This window comes from Hevea brasiliensis, chromosome 1, assembly GCF_030052815.1.
Source record: "Hevea brasiliensis isolate MT/VB/25A 57/8 chromosome 1, ASM3005281v1, whole genome shotgun sequence".
Taxonomy (NCBI): domain Eukaryota; kingdom Viridiplantae; phylum Streptophyta; class Magnoliopsida; order Malpighiales; family Euphorbiaceae; genus Hevea; species Hevea brasiliensis.
The window spans coordinates 113,917,599-113,937,709 of record NC_079493.1 but is presented as its reverse complement, the minus strand read 5'-3'; the positions used below and the strand labels follow the sequence as shown (position 1 = coordinate 113,937,709).

General features: G+C 32.5%; 1 protein-coding gene and 1 pseudogene across 1 annotated transcript; both read left to right on the top strand.

Annotated features, from left to right (window-relative positions):
* The first annotated feature begins 6,253 nt into the window (after positions 1-6,253).
* LOC110652613 (probable disease resistance protein At5g63020) lies at positions 6,254-9,435 on the top strand. The gene has a single exon (XM_058147865.1). It carries the CDS (start codon positions 6,352-6,354, stop codon positions 9,394-9,396), a length of 3,045 nt encoding a protein of 1,014 aa, XP_058003848.1. The 5' UTR covers positions 6,254-6,351; the 3' UTR covers positions 9,397-9,435.
* A 5,299-nt stretch (positions 9,436-14,734) lies between these two features.
* Positions 14,735-17,953, top strand: LOC131183353 (probable disease resistance protein At5g63020; annotated as a pseudogene).
* Positions 17,954-20,111: the final 2,158 nt, after the last annotated feature.

Below are 20,111 nucleotides of genomic sequence, written 5' to 3'. Positions count from 1 at the left end.
ATTGAATTAGAAAATTATACAATACTAATAAAAATTGTACTGAATCAAAGTTATTTTAATATTTTGGTTCGATTTGAATTCTTCATTAAAAATTATATCGAAATCGTATCAAAATTGAACCAAACTAAAGCCAAACAAAAAATCAAATTTATACATTTATTTTTCTATGAATCTTTTAGATGTATTATATATTTTTAATATAATTATATATATTTATATATGTATGTGTAGTTATAGACTAAATATAGCTAATATTATATTTCATTTATCTATATATTTTTTAATAATTTTAGTTATATATATATATATATATATATATATTAAATTACTTTATAATTTTTAATTATAAGCACACCATTGTATTATATATATGCTTAATTATATTTGTATCTTATAGTTAAAAATTACATAATTAATATATAACTTAAAGATATATTATGTGATTTACTTGTACTATTATATTATATAAAACGCTTAATCCTTAATTATATATGTATTTTATAATTAAAAATTATATAATTTAAAAATATATTATATAATTTATTAATAACTTATTTTAAAACTTCAATACTAATTAAGTGTGATTTTTTTATAGAAATATTACATAAATTTATTTTAAAAATTGAGAATTGAATTAAAATAAAAAAAATCAAGAATCATATCAAATTTAAATCAAAATAATGAAAAATCAAATCAAAATTATATCAAAATTTTAATTGGACCGAAACCTAAGCCGTGCAATCCTAGACTCCACAATGAAGTAGAGATTCATGCATCATTTATCAAAAAGACATAGAATCCATTATGATGCAAGGAATTAAAGAGATCAATAAGAATTAAAGAAATTAATACCTTTACTCTTCGTGATTTTTATAATTTTATCCTGCACTTTTTTCTAACAATTACATATTAACCTATTAAGGACGAATTAATTGTATCCTGTCGTACAAACAGCATTGGTTTTTGTAATCTAAGAACTGATAATCAGAAGAAATTAAAGAGAAGGTTAATAACATGACTCCATTTATATATATATATATATATATATATATATATATATATATATATATATATATATAAAAGATAATTAAAAGTGAGCAAGATGATTTGAGCAAAAATTAAGAAGACTCACATATTTGCAGTACTTGACCTTGAATAATATTTAACTTGTCTTCTCTGCATTTTCTGCCAACGTGCATGTGCCTTTGTCCTCTACTTGGATTGATAAGGTTTATTATCCTTTTGAAAAGACAACTCCCCATGTACCGCCGATAAACCATTGTTGGATTGAAGAACTCTTTTGATTGTGTTAATTTTTTATGTGCGTTGGAGACGGTGTTGAAATTTGATATTGAAAAAATATAAAATAAAAAAATAATATATAAATAATTGAATTATAAAATAAAATTAATTAATTATTTTAATATATAAAATTATATAATAATTTATATAAATTTAAATTAAAATAAATTAATTTACAATTTAACAAACTTTTTCTCCGACCTATTAAACTCAGCACCAAGCCAAGCTTAGGGAGATCGGCTTGAGCAGCTTGCGAAGCACAACAGGCTAGCCCACAACGCTGGCCGAGCTCAAGGGAGCGCAGCGCCAGGGGTGGAACCAAGGCAGTTGGTTAAGGACCGGAAGACACTGTTTCAAACGCTTCGGAAAGGCTCTTGATGGAGTGGATCGACGTTGCAGATGCGTCACCCTTGTCACTCACTAGCAGCGCGACCTGTCGCACCACCGGACAAAATCATGCTGCCTCCTTTATTGACTTATTTTTTGCTTTTGGACTTGTATACTTTTTTTTTTTTTTATAAGAAGTTAAAGCCGAAATGATAATTTAAAAATAAAAAATTATAATTTACCTTTTCTGCCTCTCTTTTTTAACTTTATTTTCTCTCATCAATCATCACTTTCCAAACGAGAGAGGGAAAAGTAATTTCATTTCCATCATGCTCTTCACCACTCATTTCTCCCGTTATTTCCAGATAATTTATATCCAAATATTTAAAATTTAGTAAAATATAAAATTTGCAGATTAATCTCTTTTGAAAGATCTTTTTTCAAAAAAAAAATCTCTATTTGACGATTTGAGTAATTATTGAATTTCTAAATTTTATTTTTGTTAAACAAATTAATCCTTTTACTAAAGAAAATCAATTTATCATTAGTTAATTGTTAACTCTTAAAAAATTTTTATAATGGTACGATTTTTTATAATTTCTACAATTTCTTGCCATAGAAGGGTAATTTTGCTATTATAAAAGCTTTTCTCAGAGTTAATAATTGAATAACGATAAATTGATTTTTTTTGTTTATTGTATAAGAACGTTTGGTTTAGTGAAATAAATAAATAAAAATTGAAAGTTTAAAGCAATAGTCTCTATAATAATAATAATTTGATTAAGATAAGTGGCCATTAATATACTTTTTCTGTATTGGCCCGCATTAGGTTGGTTTAATTTAATGGTAAGCGAATCCAAGAAATATTTTTATTTCATTTTTAAACTTGCATGATTAGGATTGTGCAATGGTATTGTATTATACTGAATTTATTTTATATTTTGATTTAATTTACTTTTTACTAAAAATTATATCGAAATTATATTAAAATTAACCAAAATTATACTAAATTAGAACTAAGTAAAAAATAAAATTTATATATATACTTTTTTTACAAATTTTTTAGATGTATTATATACTTTTAATATAATTATATATATGTGTATAATTATGAATTAAATATAATTAATATTATATTTCATTTCTCTACATTTTCTTAATAGTTTTAGTTATATATATATATATATATATATATATATATATATATATAATAATTCTTAATTATAATTATATTATTATATTAATTTTGTATCTTATAATTAAATATTACATAATTAATAAATAGCTAAAGATATTTTATATAATATATTATGTACTAACAACCTATTTTAAAAATACTAATTAAGTATGATTTTTTATAGAAATATTATAAAAAATTATTTTAAAAATTAAGAATTGAACCAAAACCGAAGAATTAAGAATAATATTGAACCGAAAAACATATAATCGTGCAACTTGTCTTCTTTGCATTTTCTGTGAGCATGCGCTTGCCTTTGTAGTCTAATTGGTTTGATAAAGTTTCTTATCCTTTTGAAAAGACGACCTCCACATGTTCCACCGACAAGCCATTGTTGGATTGAAGATCTCTTATGATTGTGCCAATTTTTTCTGTGAGTTAGAGGCAGAGGATGAGTTTAGTGATCCGAAAATAAAGCCATGCCCTCCGCGAAGTGTGCATAGACGCTTGGTTAGGTTGGTAATGTATTATTGATATCCCAACTCAAACTAGCTACCGGATCTTGATCGACAATAAAATTTGGCTTGGCATAATTTCCCAATTTCCATAACAAATTTAAGCCTATGCAAAGCCTAATAAAATGCCTAATTTTATTATAAAAAGGATAAAATCTAACCAATAATATTAAATATTATAATCATTCTCATGTTCTTCTCTCATTTCCAATCTCTATAAATCAGAAATTTATCATTGGATAAAAAAATTCACTAATTTTATTTTTGTTTCTTATAATTAATATATACAATAACGATTTTATTTAAAATATATTACTTATTTGATAAATTTAAAATTTTACTTATTTAAAGAAAAATTAAGTGATAATTAAAAGTGATTATGCATAAGTTCAAGAGATGCATGATTGACCTTAGAAAAGGATGGCCATGTGGGGGATGCGTAATATTGGCCCCGATTTGGTGGCAGATAGCTGTTCTTAATTTATGCGATATATTAATTAATTTTTTTAATTATTTATTTATTTATTAAAATAATAAAAAAACTTAAGAAAAACAGATAAACTAAACTCAAATCAATAGACTTCCTTAACATACTCCTCAGACCTAAAATATTAGATGAAAAAATTTGGTGTAACATTAGAATTAGAGTATTATACCATATGTTATAACTAGTATAAAATAAAGCAACCCTAGTAAAACTATATGCAGCTAAATTAACTTGTTTCCAAAACCAAGTTATATATATATATATTCTTAGATGTCTTTATATTGCAATTATATTATATAGTTAATTATATTTATTTACAAGAAAACATTTGATGTTATGGAATAGAACATCAATTATATAAATGTAATCGATTATTATATTTGAAATTACTAATCATCATTACATATAAAAATAGATATAATTATAATTTTTTTTTTATCATTTATTATGAACATAACCATCGCTTTGTCAGTATTGCTACCACTACCATTGCCACTATCACTATCCCTACCTTGTCGCACCAACACCACTATTCTGTTACTATCATCATTATCACTATCATCATCACTTGACTATCGTTAGCTATTGCCACATTTACCATCATTTGATCACTACCACTACCTCACCTTGCCACCGTCAATATCTAACCACCACTGTTACCAATACAACAACCACTTAGACACTACTAACACTTAATTATAAATTACTGTAATCGTTATCACTTATTATTAATATTATACATAAACTAAATATTAAAATTAAAATTATCATTATATTGTACTGCTTTTTATTTTTATTTTATAATCAAATATATGAATATAGTGACAATTCATCAATGTGAATTGGTTTTTAGATAATACATACTATGGATGCTTTTGATTTCAATCCAACTCGCTGGACACTCCATTAATTTTTTGTAGCTCGATTAATTTTTTGTAATCTCATCTTATTTTTTATATTGTGCAGAGCGAGGGGCGATTTCTATTCCGAATCTTTGAAACCTACCCACACTATAATATATTATTATTTTTTATTAAAAATTTATTTTTTTATTTTAATATACTCAAGTACTTAAATATTAAAATTTTACTATTAAGATTATATTGCTCATTTGTATTTCTAACTTATAATTTAATTTTTAATAAATAAATTTTGTTGTTTAATGATAAATTAAAATTAAAAAAAAAAAAAAGAAAATTGCCACAGAATATTTGTCCGGCCTCACTCCCTGCACAGAAAAGTTTTCATTCCAAGCCCGATCTCGACGAGATGAGAATGGGAAGAGCAATCATCACCCGATCTGAACGAGATGAGAATGGGAAGAGCAATCATCACCCCGAGTTAGTATTCCAAAGAGGTACACAGCTATCAAATCCATGCGATCAATTTAAAATTAACTTTTGAATTTGATATTCATGAGTTTCAATTCATCATATGTGATGAAATGATACCTTTAATTCAATTATATAAACTTTGAGTGCCATGTAGGTAGATTACATGGTAGGCATTAAATTAAATAAATTTATGAAACTAATTATTATTTTATTACCCCTGTTTTACAACTTTTCTTTTCTACAATTTTTTTTTAATTTTATCAAAAAATTAACTTCATTCAATTCAACCAAAAATAAAAAATATAAGACTAAAAATCTAACACAAGCGTATTCTAAACTCTAAATAAGTTGATTATTAGCACTCTTAATACACTCAATATTTATAAAAGTTTAAAGAACAAAATAAATCAAATTTTTGACTGAGTTTCTTAGACCATTTGCTAACTAATGGACTAGACCTCTTGAAAGACAAAGAAATGCCTATTACCAGGAAGCTTGATTGTATGCCAAATAAATCGGTCTAAACATTCTATGATTTGATTTTTCTTTTCTTTCTAAGCATAAATACTGCAAGAGGCTAGAGGAGAATGGATAAAAGAAGGTACAAATTTCTTGCAGAAATTGGTAAAAATCCAAATAAAATCTAAACAAACAAAAGAAAGGAAAAAAAAAAAAAATAAATAGAGAGAGGAAGAAGAAGAAAATTTTTCTTAAAATGCAAAAAAAAAAGAGCAAATATTTGGATGATTATTGTAATTAGACTCAGGTTAATAATTTATGCTAAAATTAATAAAATTAAAAAATATTGGATAAATTTGATAAAAAAATAATCTCTCTTCCTAAATAGTTTCCTTAAAGTGAAAAATGTTAGGTGGGAGACCCATAAATTGTGAAAATTTTTTAATATATCATTTTATTTTTATAGTTAATTTTCGCATAAAAAAAAATTAAAGACAACATATTAAATTTAATGAATAAAAAAAATTTATTTCCCTTTTTGCCAACTCAATTTTTTATTCTCTCTTCACTTTCCAACAAGAGAGAAAAGTAATTTCATTTCCATCATTCTCTCCACTCTCCTTTTCTCTCCTCACACTTTCTTTCCAATCATTTTTTCATGCAAAGAGTTCATTTTCCATCCCCTGCATTTCTCTCTATAACTTAGCTTCCGTTTATTCTTTTAAACTTGTGTCAAATTCTTCATAAGCTATGGGTAACGTCTTTTCAATTCAATGCGGTGATGCCTTGATCAGTCGTTGCTGGGATTGCGTTGCTGGACAAGCTCTTTATGTATGTCAGCTTGAAGACAATCTTCAAGAACTTGAGACTGCAAGAGATAAATTAAGAGAGCTGAGCAATGATGTGATGCGGATGGTCATCAGTGAGGAAACTCCACAAACAGTGCAGCTGGATCGAGTTGGAGGATGGCTTTCAAGGGTAGACGCTACCATTACTGAAGTTAATTCTCTCCTCAACAGAGCTACGCGAGAAAGACAGAAATTGTGTCTCGCAGGCTGTTGCTCCAAGAACTGTAAGTCCACCTACATGTTTGGGAAAAGCGTTTCCAGAAGCCTCAAACATGTGGTTGGTTTGATGAGCGAAGGTGAATTCAAAGAAGTGGTTATCAGGGCCCCTGCTGTCCAACTTCAAGCTAATCTCGAAGCTTTAAGGACTGCAAGACGAGAATTATGGGCTTCAAAGCAGGATGTGAAGCGGAAGGTTGACTTAGAGGAAGGACAACAAAAGAAGGCGCTGCAACAAGTTCTATTGTGGCTTTCGATGGCGGAAGCGATGATAACCGAAGCAGAGGAGCTCGAAAGAGATGGTCCACAACAAGTTCAGAAATTGCTAGCTGGAGATATTTCCAATTACATGTTCGTGGGAAGGGTCGCCAAAAAATTAGAAGATCTGATTGCGTTAAAAGCCAAAGGAGATTTTAAGGAAGTGGTTGAGAGGACACTTCCAGAACCAGTGGTAGTAAGAAATGTTAATCCAACAGTGGGCACTGAAACTACCTTAGACGAGGCATGGAGCTTCATCACGGGAGATCAGGTGGGAATTTTTGGCATATACGGTATGGGGGGAGTCGGTAAAACTACTCTCCTTACTCAAATCAACAATAGATTTGCCACTATATCTAATAATTTTGATGTTTTGATTTGGGCTGTGGTTTCTAAAGATTTGAAACTTGAGAAGATTCAAGAGCAGATTTGGAAAAAAATTGGCTTCTTGGATGAGAAATGGGAAAAGAAAAGCCTCCGTGAGAAAGCAGATGACACATTCCATGCATTGAGTAGAAAGAAATTTGTCTTATTGTTAGATGACATATGGCAACGAGTTGACCTTGAAGAAATTGGGGTTCCTCTGCCTACAAGACAAAACAGATGCAAGATAGTATTCACAACACGCTCTTACAGGGTAGGCAGGCAAATGGAAGCTGAAAAGATGATAAAAGTGAAACCTTTGGATTGGGAAGAAGCTTGGGCATTGTTTCAGAAGAAGGTTGGGGATATTGATCTTGATATTGTTCCTCTGGCTCAAGATGTTGCCAAAGAGTGTAGAGGATTGCCAATCGCTCTCATTACCATTGGTAGAGCCATGGCCAGTAGAATTACAAGGGAAGAATGGAAGCATGCTCTTAAGGTACTAAGAAGTTCTGCCTCAAGCTTACCAGTCATGGAGGATGAGGTATTTCAAGATATGGAGGTTGAGGTATTTGTACGATTGAAATTTAGTTATGATAGTCTGAGTAGTGATAAAGTTAAATCTTGTTTCTTATATTGTTCCTTATTTCCGGAAGACTTTGAAATTCACAAACGTGGATTGGTAGATTATTGGATTTGTGAGAATTTTGGTGATCGTAATGAGTCATATTCTATAATCGGTTCACTTGTTGGGGCATGTTTATTGGAAGAGCAAGGCGAACATGTGAAAATGCATGATGTGATTCGTGACATGGCTCTGTGGATAGCATGTAAATGTGAAAAAGAAAAGCATGAGTTTTTTATGGAAGCGGGTGCCCAATTAACTCAAGTACCAGAGGTTGGAAAATGGGAACGATCAAAACGGATGTCCTTGATGGCAAACTCCATTGAGAGAATCCATGAAGTTCCTAGATGTCCTCATCTTTTGACTTTATTTTTGAGTTATAATAATAATTTGTGGGTGATCGGTGATGGTTTCTTTCAGTTTATGGATGCACTAAATGTTCTGGACCTCTCATGCACTGATATGAGGGAATTGCCTGTGGAAATATCAAAATTGAACTCATTGCAATATCTTAATCTGTCAAGGACGCTGATAAGGCAATTGCCAGTTGAGTTGAAAATGTTGGTAAATCTGAAATATCTGAACTTGAATAATACCATCAATCTAAATATGATTCCAAGGGGAGTCATATCTGGTTTATCATCATTGCAAGTTTTGGAAATGTACAATGTTGATATTTTTGAGGTCCAAAAAGGGGAAGATAATATATTGAGGGAAGATAATATGCTAATAGAGGAGCTACAATGTTTGGAACACTTGAATGTATTAAGCAGCACAATAACAAGTGTCTCAGGTCTCCAGAGTTATGTCAACAGCCTCACATTACTCAACTGTACTCGAGCTCTAAGCCTTCAATTGTTTCCAGGTCCACAATCTCTCAACATTTGGTGGTTAGCAAATATGAAGAATCTAGCACTTATATATATAGTTGTTAGAAGTGATTTAGGAGAGCCGGATGTTGATGTTGTAATGGAAGAGATAGAAACACATGATGATGCAGGTGGAGGTCTAGGCAACTCAATGATCTCAAGGGAGACATGCTTTAACAGCCTTAATACATTGAATTTAATGGGAAGCCTCAGATTGAAGGATCTGACATGGATTATTCTAGCTCCAAATTTGACGGACTTGTATGTGGGCTACAACAAGCATATAGAAGAGATAATAAGTGCTGAAAAGTTAGATGATGTTCAAGTTGGGGATGAAAATTTCAATCCATTTTTTAAACTAGAATATCTCAACTTGGAAAATTTACCAGAATTGAAAAGCATTTATCCCAAAGCCTTGTCCTTTCCCTCTCTAAAACAAATCGATGTATATAAATGCCCACAGCTTAAGAAGCTGCCATTAAACTCGAGCAGCGCAAATGGAGGCAAAGTTAAGATTGAAGCAGAGGAACGATGGTGGAAAGATGTTGAATGGGAGGATGATTCTACTAAAACTACCTTTCTACCGTGCTTTGTGCCTTCTCGCCGTGGGTGTTGATTTTCACATTTGCTTGGTTTCCGTAGGTAATTGGTTTTTATTTTCAACTTGTTATTTCAATCTCCTTCTAATTCTTCCGACAAAAAAAAGCCCAATTCAGTTCTTTATTTTGCCACCTTGCATATTAATATATACTCTGGCTTTATTTTAGCATGTCTGCAAAACAATTTTAGCATTTTGCATTGACATGTTTTGATCATATTATTTCCTGGATCAAATGCTTGAAGGCTTTCGGTTTTATTGTTGAGTCTGACTTCCGATGAAATTTTTTAGGTGGCAGAGGATGATCTGGCAAACTATGGAGTGGTGTTGTTGGCCAAATCTTTTTTTTTTTTTTTCCCCCAATCTGGGTGCGTGGGTGGAGTTATTTTGTTGATATTGCGCATTCTCAAGTATCAGGACTGCAATTCTTGCGCATTTCCTATTACTGCATGTGTAGCTTTTTGAGATGTTTTCTTCAATTTTGTAACTTTCTGTCTCATCTTGAACTTGTTTTGTGTTTCATGAGTTGATTTGTTTTGCTCGAATTTGCTTTTTGTAGGAGAGAACAATAAAATTTCAGGTAAAATTATCATCCTGCGTTTAATTTGTTGTGACTGTTAATGATAAAATTATCAATAATTCATTTTATATGATCATACAGCCATAAACATTACTACTACTGATCATGCTAGCACTTTTTTAATATCTTCAACAATCACATATAGATATACATATCATTAATAATAATTAAAAATTTAGTATTCAGTCTTTCTATTTCAATCAATTATAGTCCAAATACAATATATAAACTAGTATAATATATTTTTCATATAAATTAGTTCTTCACAAATAATAATACTAACAATAATGAAAAAACAAATCTATCTATATATATATATATATATATAAATCCTATTTATATATTTCTCCACTCAAGCACCCGAGAGTATATTTTTAAATTTACTAAACTTCAAAAAAACTTTTAAATAAAATTAAAAATTTAAAACTATGCTAATTATTAAAGATTTAAAATCATGTTAATTAATTTTAAAATTCATAAAAATTAATACGTAACTCATAACTCATTAAAGATACTTAAAATAATCTATAAAAATTCAGAAAAATGTTGGAAAATAAAATTTTAACTTTGAAGCTTATTTTCTCTCTCTATAGTTTTGCTTAAAGGAAATAAAAAACACAGTTTAGACACATTTTGACCTTCAAAGTTTAGCACAAGACATCATTCTAAGAGTTTTTGTTGTGTGAGATCTATGAAATTAGTGAAAAATTGTTTTGAAAATTATGAAGTGTTTAATATTAGCTCAAGGAGTAATAAGGACGAGTCCGCCTCTCAGGAGAAATAAGGATGCCGTGTTTTTAGGCTTGAGTAAAGGAGTGATAAGGTGAATTCTGTAAATATTGTATATTTGAATGAGTCTTTGTGGTTGAGATTCTTTGGGTAATTCGTTCCCTTCCAAGTGATAGTCTTCATTATTTTTCTCCTCCTTTTCAAAGAACCTCTCATATTATTCTTTTATTTAAGCCGAATGTATATCACAATTGGATCATTGAGGTTTCACATTAATAAAATTACATCTTCTTCACTTTGTTATCTTGGTATCAGAGCCTCAACGATCTGCTCACCATGGCTTCTTCTCTGAATGTAGCCAATTTTGTTACCTTAAAGCTCAAACAATCAAACTATCCTCTGTGGAGAGAACAACTTTTGAGTTTAGCTGAAAGTCAGGAATTGTCGGATCATTTGGTTAATTGCTTTCCTGAAGATCGAAATTCGTTACCCCTCCCAATCCAATTCCGTAAAACTATCAACCACAAAGAATCGACATCTTCAAGGCGTGGCAAAAGTCCGATAGATTACTTCGTGGGTGGATCTATGGCACCCTTAGTGAGGAATCACTCGGACTTGTCATCGGACTAGAAACAGTTCATACTGTTTGGAGTGCATTAAAAGATGCATATGCACAAGATTCTCAAGAGAGGGAATTTACCCTCAGACAGCAATTGACCTATTTTCGCAAAGATGAAAATCGGTCCATCACCAACATCTCTGCGTTTGTTTAAAGAACTCGCGACAGCTTTAGCCGCTATCGGGAAAAAGTACCCGATGAAGAAAAAGTCTTTTGTCTCCTTACCGGTCTGGGACCGCAGTACGAAACGTTTACTATGAGGATGATTATACCAACTAGACCCAATTTTAATGAACTGGTCTCTCAACTTAAGAATTTAGACCACGGCAGTGTGGTTTTCCACACGTAACGAATCTGGTCTTGATCAAATTTCGCATGTGGCTTTTTATGGAAATCAACGAATTCATCCAAGAATTCCTTGAATCGCGCCCTAGATTTAATTCCCAAGGGCGTGGTTTTCAAGCCCGAAACGCATAAAACCCTTTTTCCAAACAAAGAGTCGTATTCTTCCCAACGGCGACCTCCCCGGTCGTAGAAGAATGACACCAGTGAACGAGTCGTATAAGAACGAAGTGTGCCAATACCGCAATGAGATGGTCACATCGCGAAGATTTCTTGGTGGATTCCACAAGAAAAACAAAGCACTCGCCAAGCTCTTTCGGCACTCACATTGATACCGATGTTGTAGATACCGATGGGTTGCGCACTCGTGCATCGAATCATATGACAGTAACAAAAATCTATTCCATAAACTTCCGACTATTATGGACTGATTCCATAACCATCGGTGATGGAACGCGTTTCTATCCATCGATGGTGTTGGAATGACGCCTATAGAAACGAAGCAAAATTATCACTTTCAAATGTCTTTCTGCTCTCGCTCTAAAAAGAATTTACTTTTTCAGAGGCCAATTAATGTGATGATTATCCTGTGAATTGTGAATTTTCTAATGTTTCTATTTCTAAGGATCGGCAGACGATGTGCATCGCTACAAGGGCCACGGAAAAATAACCTTTATATCTTGTCGTGAATCCAAAGCATATTTTTCCAATCGATTTAGGTCCGGAACAATGGACATATGGCATCAATGATTAGGACACCCTCAACCTTCTGCGATTTCTATTTTGTTTAATAAGAACCTTATTGATATTAAAGGTTCCTTGCATTCTAAATTTTTATGTGATAGCTGCCAATTAGGCAAATTGAGCAAATTTCCATTTAGTTTGTCTTCCAATAAAAGTACCACTGTATTTGAAAAAGTTCATTGTGATTTATGGGGACCAGCCCCTGTTTTATCTTTTGCCAAATTTAAATATTATGCTTGCTTGGTAGATGACTATTCTAAATACTCTTGGCTTATACCACTAAAGAAAAAATCGGATTTCTTTGTTGCTTATAAAGCTTTTGAACAGTTTGTGCTAAGACAATTTGGGAAGACCATCAAGGTTTTCCATTCCGATGGAGGAGGTGAGTTTTTGAATAATGCTTTATCTTCACATTTTCTTTCACAAGGTATTAAACATCAAGTGTCGTGTCCTCATACACCCGAGCAAACAGGTGCTGTCGAACGACGACACCGTTTTATTCGTGAATTAGGATTGACGATGATGTATCATAGTCATGTGCCATTGTCTATGTGGGTCGATGCTTTTCAAACTGCTGTTTTTTTAATAAATAGGTTGCCTACTTCTGTGCTAGGGAATGAAACACCATATTTTAAATTGCATGGAACTCATTTTGATTATAGCTCCCTACGTGTCTTTGGTTCTAAGTGTTTTCCATATATATGGGACACAAGAGGTCATAAGTTTGATCCTAAGTCTTGTTTATGTGTTTTTATAGGGTATAGTGAAAAACACAAAGGTTACAAATGTTTCAATCCCAAAACTAAGAAAATAATAATATCTCGACATGTGAGCTTTGATGAAAATGTTTTTCCGTATAAATCTGCATCTCCTAATAAAATGTTTGTTGACAAGCTTATGGATTCTTGGTTACCATCTGCTGAGATTACTGATTTTCCACTAAGTTCTGAAGAAAGTGCAGGTCCAGATGTATTACCAGTTCCTATACCAGCAACACATGACAATCGGACTATAGGAGATCATGAAACAGAATCTGATCCTACAAGTGAGTCTCCACTAGCAGCTCATCATTCACACTGATCTTTATTCAAGATGACGGATGCATCTAGAACAGTGAACAGAGCATTGTCTCCACCTCCATTGTTTTTGTCAAATAGAGTTGAAGACACAATTCAAAATTCCTTAGCAGCAGAGGACGTTGTTGGTAAACAAGTTGCTGCAATTGAATCAGACTCGGTGTTTTTGTCATCTCCAACTAATACTCATGTACCTGGTACTTCTATGATTGATGGTACTGTAATCAGTCTACCAACAGTTCATACGGATCAAGAAGAGTTGCTTCCTGAAGTCTGTTCATCATCTTTGGCTGAAATATCAGCTGAACAAGTTCAGGACGAAGCATTGCAGCCTCGACATTCGATGGTCACCAGGTCACAGTCCGGAATAGTTAAGCCAAACCCAAAGTATGCTTTACATGTGTCTATATCTCCTGATATACCTCCTGAGCCTAAAACTGTTAAGAGTGCTCTTGCACATCCAGGTTGGAAACAGGCTATGATAGAGGAGTATCAAGCTTTACAGTCAAACCACACTTGGGAACTTGTTCCTAGACCAGCGCATGTAAATATAATAGGGTGTAAGTGGGTTTTTAAAGCTAAAATAAATTCTGATGGGCATTTGGATAGATTGAAAGCTAGACTAGTTGCCAAGGGGTTTCATCAACTAGATGGTGTTGATTACACCGAAACCTACTCCCCTGTTATTAAACCAGGAACCATACGCTTAGTTCGTTATTTGGCTTTAGTGAAAAATTGGCCAAGTCGCCAATTAGACGTGAAAAATGCATTTTTGCATGGATTTATAATGAAGATTTATATATTGATCAGCCTCCTTGAATGAAAGATCCTAATTATACTAAACATGTTAGCAAATAACAGCGAGCATTGTATGTTTTAAAACAGGCACAGAGAGCCTGGTTTAAAAGGATGAGTATGAATTTAATTGATTATGGTTTTTTGCGCTTTAGTGATCCATCCTTGTTTGTCATGCATACATCGACAGTGTATTGGTTTTATTAATTTACGTGGATGATATGTTGTTAACAGGATCGTCTATGGCTCTAGTTCGTAATTTTTGCAGGTCTTAAGCAAGGAGTTTTCCATGAAAGACCTTGGGCCATTGCATCATTTTCTAGGCATTCAAATTCAATCGACTGACTCTGGGTTACAATTGAATCAAACCCGTTATGCCTATTCAATTTTGGAAAGAGCTCAGATGGTGGATTGTCAACCGATGCCCACTCCACTTGTTCAAATGACACGATCTTTATTCTGACCGACACGATGGTGATCCCACCTTCTTTCGAGGGCTTGTGGGTTCGTTCTGATGATTTGACACTAACCCGACCGGATTTGTCCTATAGTGTCAACTATATTTCTCAATTCATGCACGTCCAACTTTGTCTCACTTAAAATATGTTCGTCGTATATTACGCTATCTCAAAGGAACAATACATTTTGGCTTATTTTTTAAAAAAGATACCTCACTTGTTCTTAGTGCATTTTCTGATGCAGACTGGGCCGGATGTCCAACCACACGACGGTCTACTACAGGCTACTGTACTTTTCTTGGTTGCAATATCATTTCCTGGTGTGCCAAGAAACAACACACTGTTGCGCGTTCTAGCACCGAGGCCGAGTATCGTTCCATGGCTCACATCGCACCGAGCTTACTTGGCTTGGATATCTCTTACAGACTTGCAAATCTATCCCAAGCGCCCATTTTATATGGTGATAATCTTAGTGCACTACATTTAATACCAATCCAAAGATTACATTCACGCATAAGCATGTTGCTCTTGACTATCACTATGTTAGAGAGCGTGTTGCTCAAGGGGTTTTGATCACAAGATACATTCCTCAAAGATATCAAATCGCTGATATATTTACGAAGTCCATGACAAAGGCTCGCCTAGCACAATTTCGACGCAAACTATGTCTCCACCCTGGACATAGTTTGAGGGGGGATATTAGCTCAAGGAGTAATAAGGACGAGTCCGCCTCTCAGGAGAAATAAGGATGCCGTGTTTTTAGGCTTGAGTAAAGGAGTGATAAGGTGAATTCTGTAAATATTGTATATTTGAATGAGTCTTTGTGGTTGAGATTCTTTGGGTAATTCGTTCCCTTCCAAGTGATAGTCTTCATTATTTTTCTCCTCCTTTTCAGCAACCTCTGTTATTATTCTTTTTATTTAAGCTGAATGTATACTGTCAATTGGATCATTGAGGTTTCACATTAATAAAATTACATCTTCTTCACTTTGTTATCTTTTAATACCAACTTCAAGCTGATCTTGAAGCTTTAAAGTCTGCAAGACAAGAATTATGGGCTTTGAAGGAGGATGTGAAGCGGAAGATTGACTTGGAGGAAGGACAACAAAAGAAGGCGCTGCAACAAGTTCAGTTGTGGCTTTCGAAGGCGGAAGCGATGATAACCGAAGCAGAGGAGCTCGAAAGAGATGGTCCACAACAAGTTCAGAAATTGCTAGCTGGAGATATTTCCAATTACATGTTCGTGGGAAGGGTCGCCAAAAAATTAGAAGATGTGATTGCGTTAAAAGCCAAAGGAGATTTTAAGGAAGTGGTTGAGAGGACACTTCCAGAACCAGTGGTAGTAGGAAATGTTAATCCAACATTGGGCACTGAAACTACCTTAGACGAGGCATGGAGCTACATCACGGGAGATGAGGTGAGAATTGTTGGCATATACGGTATGGGGGGAGTCGGTAAAACTACTCTTCTTACTAAAATCAACAACAGATTTGCCACTATATCTAATAATTTTGATGTTGTGATTTCGGCTGTGGTTTCTAAAGATTTGAAACCTGAGAAGATTCAAGAGCAGATTTGGAAAAGAATTGGCTTTTTGGATAAGAAATGGAAAAAGAAAAGCCTACGAGATAAAGCGGAAGACATATTTCATGCACTGAGTTGAAAGAAATTTGTATTATTATTAGATGACATATGGCGGCGAGTTGACCTTGTAGAGATTGGGGTTCCTCTACCTACTAGACAAAACAGATGCAAGATAGTATTCACAACACGCTCTTGCAGAGTAGGCGGGCAAATGAAAGCTGAAAAGATGATAAAAGTAGAACCTTTGGCTTGGGAAGAAGCTTGGGCGTTGTTTCAAGAGAAGGTTGGGCATATTGATTTTGATATTGTTCCTCTGGCTCAAGATGTTGCTAAAGAGTGTAGTGGGTTGCCAATCGCACTCATTACCATTGGCAGAGCAATGGCCAGTAAAATTACAAAGGAAGAATGGGAGCATGCTCTTGAGGTACTTAGAAGCCCTGCCTCAAGCTTACCAGGCATGGAGGATGAGGTAATTCAAGACATGGAGGTTGAGGTATTTGTAAGATTGAAGTTTAGTTATGACGGTTTGCTTAGTGATAAAGTTAAATTTTGTTTCTTATATTGTTCCTTATTTCCGGAAGAGTTTGAAATTGAGAAAGATGACTTGGTACATTATTGGATTTATGAGAATTTTTGTGCTCGCAATGAGGCATATTCTATAATTGGCACTCTTGTTGGGGCATGTTTATTGGAAGAGAAAGGCCGACATGTGAAAATGCATGATGTGATTCGTGATATGGCTCTGTTGATAGCATGTAAATATGAAAAAGAAAAACATAAGTTTTTTGTGGAAGCGGGTGCCCAATTAACTCGAGTACCAGAGGTTGGAAAATGGGAAGTATCAAAGCGGATGTCCTTGATGGCAAACTCCTTCGAGAGAATCCATGAAGTTCCTAGATGTCCTGATCTTTTGACTTTATTTCTCAGCGATAATCGTAATTTGAGTGAGATCAATGATGGTTTCTTTCAGTTTATGGGTACACTAACTGTTTTAGACCTATCAAGTACTAATATCAAAAAATTGCCGGTAGGAATATCAAAATTGAACTCATTGCAATATCTTAATCTGTCATGGACGTTGATAAGTCAATTGCCAATTGAGTTGAAAATGTTGGTAAATCTGAAATATCTGAACTTGGTGGGTAATTTCGAGCTAAATATGATTCCAAGGGGAGTCATATCCAGTTTATCATCATTGCAAGTTTTGAAAATGTACAACTTTGGTTTCATTTGGGTCGAAAAATTGGAAGATAATATATTGAGGGAAGAGAACATGCTAATAGAGGAGCTGCAATGTTTGGAACACTTGAATGAATTGAGCAGTACAATAAGAAGTGTCTCAGATCTCCAGAGTTATGTCAACGCCCACACATTAGTCAACTTTACTCGAGCTCTATGGCTTAATTTGTTTCCAAGTCCACAATCTCTCAACATTTGGTGGTTGGCAAATATGAAGAATCTAGAAGATATGGTTATAATTGGTGGAAGTAATTCAGAAGAGTTGGGAGTCAATGTTGTAATGGAAGAGATAGAAGCACATGATGCAGGTGGAGGTCTAGGCAACTCAATGATCTCAAGGAAGACATACTTTAATAGCCTTCATACATTGACTTTAGGGGGAAGCCTCAGATTGAGGGATCTGACATAGGTTACTCTAGCTCCAAATTTGACGTGTTTGAATGTGCAAGTGAACGAGCATATAGAAGAGATAATAAGTGTTGAAAAGTTAGATGATGTTCAAGTTGGGGATGAAAATTTTAACCCATTTTTTAAACTCCAAGTGCTCAGGTTGCTTTTTTTACCACAACTGAAAAGCATATATCCCAATGCCTTGTCCTTTCCCTCTCTAGAAAAAATCGAAGTAAATGAATGCCCACAGCTTAAGAAGCTGCCATTAAACTCGAGCAGCGCAAATGGAGGCAAAGTTGAGATTAGAGCAGAGGAACAATGGTGGAAAGATGTTGAATGGGAGGATGATTCTACTAAAACTACCTTTCTACCGTGCTTTGTGCATGCTCGCTACCATTGGTAATTGGTTTTCATTTTCAACTTTGTATTATTTCGTATTGACATATTTTGATCGTATTATATCTTGCATCAAACGCTTAAAGGCTTTCAAAATTATTGTTGAATGTGATTTCTAATGCAATTTTTTTTTTTTGGCAGGGGATGGGCTGGCAAACTATGGAATGGTGCTGTGAGAGCAAATGCTGCATTTGGCTTTGGATGCTGTGTTGGTGGATGTGTTACAGCCAAATGGAGTGATTTTGGTACTCAAGTATCAGGACTGCAATTCTTGCGCATTTTCTGTTACTGCATGCGTAGCTTTTTTGCTTTGATTTTATTTTGAGATGTTTTCTTCGAGTTTGTGCCCAGTCAATGCCTTCTACCTGAAATTAAAGTTGAGTTTGCTTAGTATAAGTTCATTTTATGTTTGGTCTGAATTTTGCATATCATTTTAGGGATGGGTCCTTAGATACATATATTCCATGTATATTTGTGCTCTTTATTTTTCTATAATCAAAAGCTTATTATAACCTTTGCCTCTGGTTTGAGAAATTAAGCTTCTTCACTTGAAATCTTGAAAATTTACGTACAAATCCACATGATTATATTATATTATATTATATTATATTTTTTAGATGCACTGTTTAATCTGGGATAGCCTTAGCTCAATCTAAAACTCTAAAATTAATAATCACTAATCTGATAAGTCTAGCTATTATTTAAATATAAGATTGGGTATCATATTTATATTTTAAAACTATGAATTTTTTGAATTTAATTGATTGCAAGCTTTTTGTGTTTGTATCACGTAATATATGAAAGAATTTTCATTTGTAATTAATATGTAAATATGAATTTTATATATCTAATAATAAATTTATCAATAATTTATTTTATATAATCATACAACCACTAACATTACTGCTTACTATTGATCAAGCTAGCATTTATTTTTAATATCTTGAATAATAATAATAATAATAATAATAATAATAATAATAATAATAATAATAATAATTTAGTATGGAATCATTTCAATTCCATCTTTCTATTTCAATCAATAATAATAATTTAATAATAATAATTTAGTATGGAATCATTTCAATTCCATCTTTCTATTTCAATCAATAATAGTTCAATTACAATATATAAATAAAAATATTTTTGACTCAAAATAAACTAATTTCCTCTAAAAACACATTTTTAATATAAACTAATTCTTCACAAATAAAAAAAAAATCCATGAAAATTCACCAATTAAAAAGAAATTCCTATTTCTATATTTCTCCGCATCAAACGCCTAATATAATATTATATTTTAAAATTCATTAAACTTTAATACAATTTTAAATAAAACTAAAAATCTAAAATTATGCCAATCAATTTTAAAAATTCATAAAAATTAATATACATAACTTACTTGAGAGTGGGTTGATAACTTCATTATGATTTTCTGAACTGGTAATTTCATTCCATGAGTACGTTAATAATAATAATAATAATAATAATAATAATAATTTTTTCTTATCATGGAATTATTAAGCATTTTATTTTATTATTTTGGTTAGAGTGTAATGATAGTACATATTTCTCATTTTGAGGATATTAAAATTTGATAAATTTCATATTGGACTCGTAAAAAGACTATGGAGTAAAACAATATTAGATTACCAATAAGTGGAGTATGTTTTTTATCGATTGACCAACTCAAATAATGTTTTAATACAATCAATTCTTTTAAATCAAGATAATTATAATTATCTTTTGCGTTAATTTATCTTAAATTTTCTTATGCAAAA

Excerpts from the sequence above, each read along its gene's own strand:
- LOC110652613 (XM_058147865.1), top strand. The coding sequence starts at position 6,352 with ATGGGTAACGTCTTTTCAATTCAATGCGGTGATGCCTTGATCAGTCGT.